The sequence below is a fragment of the Lethenteron reissneri genome, chromosome 2 (genome assembly GCF_015708825.2).
Source record: "Lethenteron reissneri isolate LAM-NWPU_2019-01 chromosome 2, ASM1570882v1, whole genome shotgun sequence".
Taxonomy (NCBI): domain Eukaryota; kingdom Metazoa; phylum Chordata; class Hyperoartia; order Petromyzontiformes; family Petromyzontidae; genus Lethenteron; species Lethenteron reissneri.
Genome location: NC_083780.1, coordinates 13,958,160 through 13,961,929, shown reverse-complemented (window position 1 = coordinate 13,961,929; position 3,770 = coordinate 13,958,160). Strand labels below are relative to the sequence as shown.

Below are 3,770 nucleotides of genomic sequence, written 5' to 3'. Positions count from 1 at the left end.
CTCAAATATGACGTCACAAAGCTCTGCCCCTCCCCCCAAAAATAAAACATGCTTCAAATCGCTTTAAACTATTGTCATTTTAGTGCGTATTTAATGTGGAGCTGCACTCTGATGTTGTCGGAGAAAACATTTATAAAAACGTATATTTAATTAAGTAGAACGTGTTGTCTATATTTATGTGACGTCACATTTCTCAAACCCCCCCCTCCCCTCGTCACACATCGTCACAAATGTCTGATCACCCCCCCTAGGTGCGTGACGTCATTTATGGACGGCCCCTAAATATGATATCCGACGTGTCTGGTACTGGTCCTTATTCACGGTCGACACACCTGAGGCTGATGGACAAACGGGTATGATGTATGTCACGTGTTGTCTGTATATGGAGACAAACGGAATCGTGCTTTTGTTTACTAAGACCATGACAGTGGCGTCACTGCCATGGGAAGAGTTGTTTGTATCACAATCTGTTTGGCTCCAAGATTGTGATTTGTCTCGCACGGCGGCACCCAGTCCATATCTCGGCTCCTCTTGCCGACTCACAGCATTACGCCCACGGTCTTGAACAATTTTTTGTTGCTTTTTCTGGAAGACTTTGCAATTTTTTCCTGGATTTTTCTGTTTGCACATAGTCACATAGTCTCTTTAAGATGTTTTCTTGTTCATGTTTTTGCTTGTTGCGGTTGCACCCGATTCAAGAGCCGAATGGCTCACAGGGTTATACCAAATGAACTGAAACTGAAACATTTAGCGCTATAGCGGCGCTCCGTTTTAAATACTTTTTTTATATGGGGCCGTCCATAAATGACGTCACGCACCTGGGGGGGGTCAGACATTTGTGACTATGTGTGACGATGGGGGGGGGGGGGGTGAGAAATGTGACGTCACATGAAAATGCGCAACTTCAAATAAATATAAACACGTTCTACTTACTTAAAGATTTTTTTATAAATGTTTTCTCCTACAACATCAGAGTGCAGCGCCACATGAAATACGCACTACAATGACAAGAGTTTAAAGCGATTTGAAGCATGTTTATTTGGAGGGGGGGGGGGCAGAGCTTTGTGACGTCATATTTGAGAGGGGGTGGTCTGACTTTTTGTGACGCCGTGTGACGAAGGGGGGGGGGTCAAAAATCCTCCAAAATCGCGTGACGTCATTTATGGACGACCCCTATATACTGCTTAAAACATCATGCTGGCTGCCAAGTGGGGCCCCAACCCTTGGTCATCGCGCGCTTGTGACCCAGTGCTGTCGAGGCAGCAAGGTTGTGGATCACACACAGATGTCGTGAAACTCCCTTGCAGTCGAAGTCGATGAGCCATACCCTGGCTTCGCCAGAAGCCACTACAGCAGTGAGGACTGATCTCCATCTGTCCCTATGGAATGGGAATGGAGTGTTGTCCCATGGCAGACTTGGGCTTTTATCCGGTGGCTCCCGATTCCTCGGACATGCATAAACACTCATTATTGGCTGAAAATAATCTTAAGAGGATTGCAAAGCTCGGGCAATTATTGGCACCGACTCATCGCCTGACGACTGCCTCCCCGCTTGTGTGTGGTGGTTCCTCAGTGATTGCAAGATATTGGCATGAATGAGGCTATATATTAAAAAAAACATTAGTGTTGCATTTTGCGGTGAATGGGGTCTCATTTAACAAGGAGTGCTTGAGACAATAAGATCTCATTAATTATCCATCAGAATGTTGAACGAGTCTGACTGCTGATGAGACCCATAAAGTTGAAACCGCTCCGACTGTCAAGAATTATTTCAAATATTCCAGCGGAATCGTTCAAACATCCCAGCGCTCTGGATGGTCACAGCGGCAGCCATATGAAGCCACACGTGACTGGCCCACATCAACTCGTGGTACATTTCCCCTCGCGTCTCAGCTAAGCTATTATATCCACCACATTCTCAGCATCACCACCATCTGGCTTTAGGTGTTATGCTTTTTCATCATCAGTCATTCTCTATCCACTACTGGGTGGCTTTTCCAAGATATTGAAATCTCTCTGTGTTACAAAGGTGACACATCCTTCAAGGGCAACATCTTAAGTCTTATCGCCATCTGCCTTTAGCTTTTCCCATGCGGGTAGCATAGCCGTTGGGAGCACGTCAGTAGAGTACAACATCGTATTGCACCGCCCGCTGTTGCCCATCACGTCGCCCCACGACAGCCTGCACAACAACCTATTCCGCATGGTAGTCGCCCATCCAAGCACTACGCAGGTTCTGAGATCTGTCGAGAGAGGGCGCATTCCGGTCGAGATATCATTAAGAGGCTCAAGATTAACGACCGACGATTAAACAAATAATATCCAAGGACATGTCATCTGAAAACAAAGCATTTTATTATCATATCATCTCATCAAATGTCACTTAACCATATGTACAGTTTAAACTACACGCCACATTCAAGGTGACACGGGGCCGCGCGTGTGTGTATGTACATGTGGAACGCGCGTGCATTTACACGTGCCCAGAACGCAGTCACAAGAGAACACGGGGGGGCTACATATGGGCTTAGGGCCAGGTTTAGAGATGGGGCTCGAGATTGGGAGTAGGCGCATCAGGTTTAGAGCAGGGTTGAGCAATCTTTTCCTTTGCGAGGTCCTTCAATACCTCTGGTGGGCAACCACACATTAACACGCACGCACACACACACCTCGGACACGTCTGTGACTGCAAGAGGCTGAGCGTGATATAGTTAAAAACAGAAGTGTCGGCAGGTCAAAGATGTTCGCCTCTAGTACCCGATTAGCACAGCTAAGATGCTTACAATGGCTCATGATGAGGGCCGAGGGCCGTGTGAAATGAAGTCGCAGGTCGGTTCCTACCTACGGCCTGCCGAGATCCGCACCCCCGAGCTCGAGTTGGCGAAACGTGATTATGGGGCAGCAACGTGATGATGGGGCACCTCCGATTAGCACTGTTGGCCACGTACGGCGCGAAAGAAGTTCAACATACTTATGGGGCAGGATGAAAGTAGCGGGTGCATGGACAAGCTGCACCCATTACATACGACCTATACGAATAGACGTCGATTCCATTTCACGACTGATTCAATGCATCATTACACCCCTGGTTATACTGTTAGTGTTGGGTAATGGAAATATTACTGATAGGGCGGTTAGGGGATAGTAAGAGTTCATATTAAGGGTAGGGTTCGAGTTGTAATCATCGTAGTTATGTTTTTACATAGTTTGGTCAATTCATTTTTTATGGAGTGGTTTGCTTGATGTGGAAGAAATTTGAGTGCCCAGAGAAAACCCACAAAACATAAGAGGGACATAACACTCAATGGTCCCATAAATTGGTTCATGAACCCACTTGCTGTGCTGCCATCTCCTGGCCACCTCGCAGCCCAGCGGGTTTGGGAGTTTCATAACTCTGTGATCCACAACCCTTGCCTCCAAAGCCCTGTTTCACAGGCGTGCACAACCACACCAATCGTAAGAGTTGGTGCGAGGGTTAAGGTTTTGAATAAAGTTCGGGATATGGTTTGGCATGTTAGGGTTATGGTTAAGGGCAGGGGTCGGCAACCAAAATAACGAGCCATTTGATTCGATTTCAGTAAAAAAAAACCTGAATATTTTAAGAGCTGCCAATGCATGTGAATCCGAGACAGTTCTTAATGAATAACGTCACGAAGCAGTGCTTAGAGCCACAGATTGCCGACCTCTGGTTTGGGACTACTATTAGCAAAAGGGCTCGAGCGATGGAATTTGGAAGTGTTCGCATAAGGGCTAACATTAGCTCCAATTTT

At 46.7% G+C, this 3,770-nt stretch overlaps 1 protein-coding gene across 1 annotated transcript in view; it reads left to right on the top strand.

Annotated features, from left to right (window-relative positions):
• LOC133341892 (retinal guanylyl cyclase 1-like) overlaps nt 1-1,897 on the top strand; it is a 25,521-nt gene extending 23,624 nt beyond the window's left edge. Inside the window, exon 16 of the mRNA XM_061550707.1 lies at nt 1,894-1,897. Coding sequence (XP_061406691.1) covers nt 1,894-1,897 — 4 coding nt within the window. The remainder of the gene's footprint in view (nt 1-1,893) is intronic.
• Nucleotides 1,898-3,770: the final 1,873 nt, after the last annotated feature.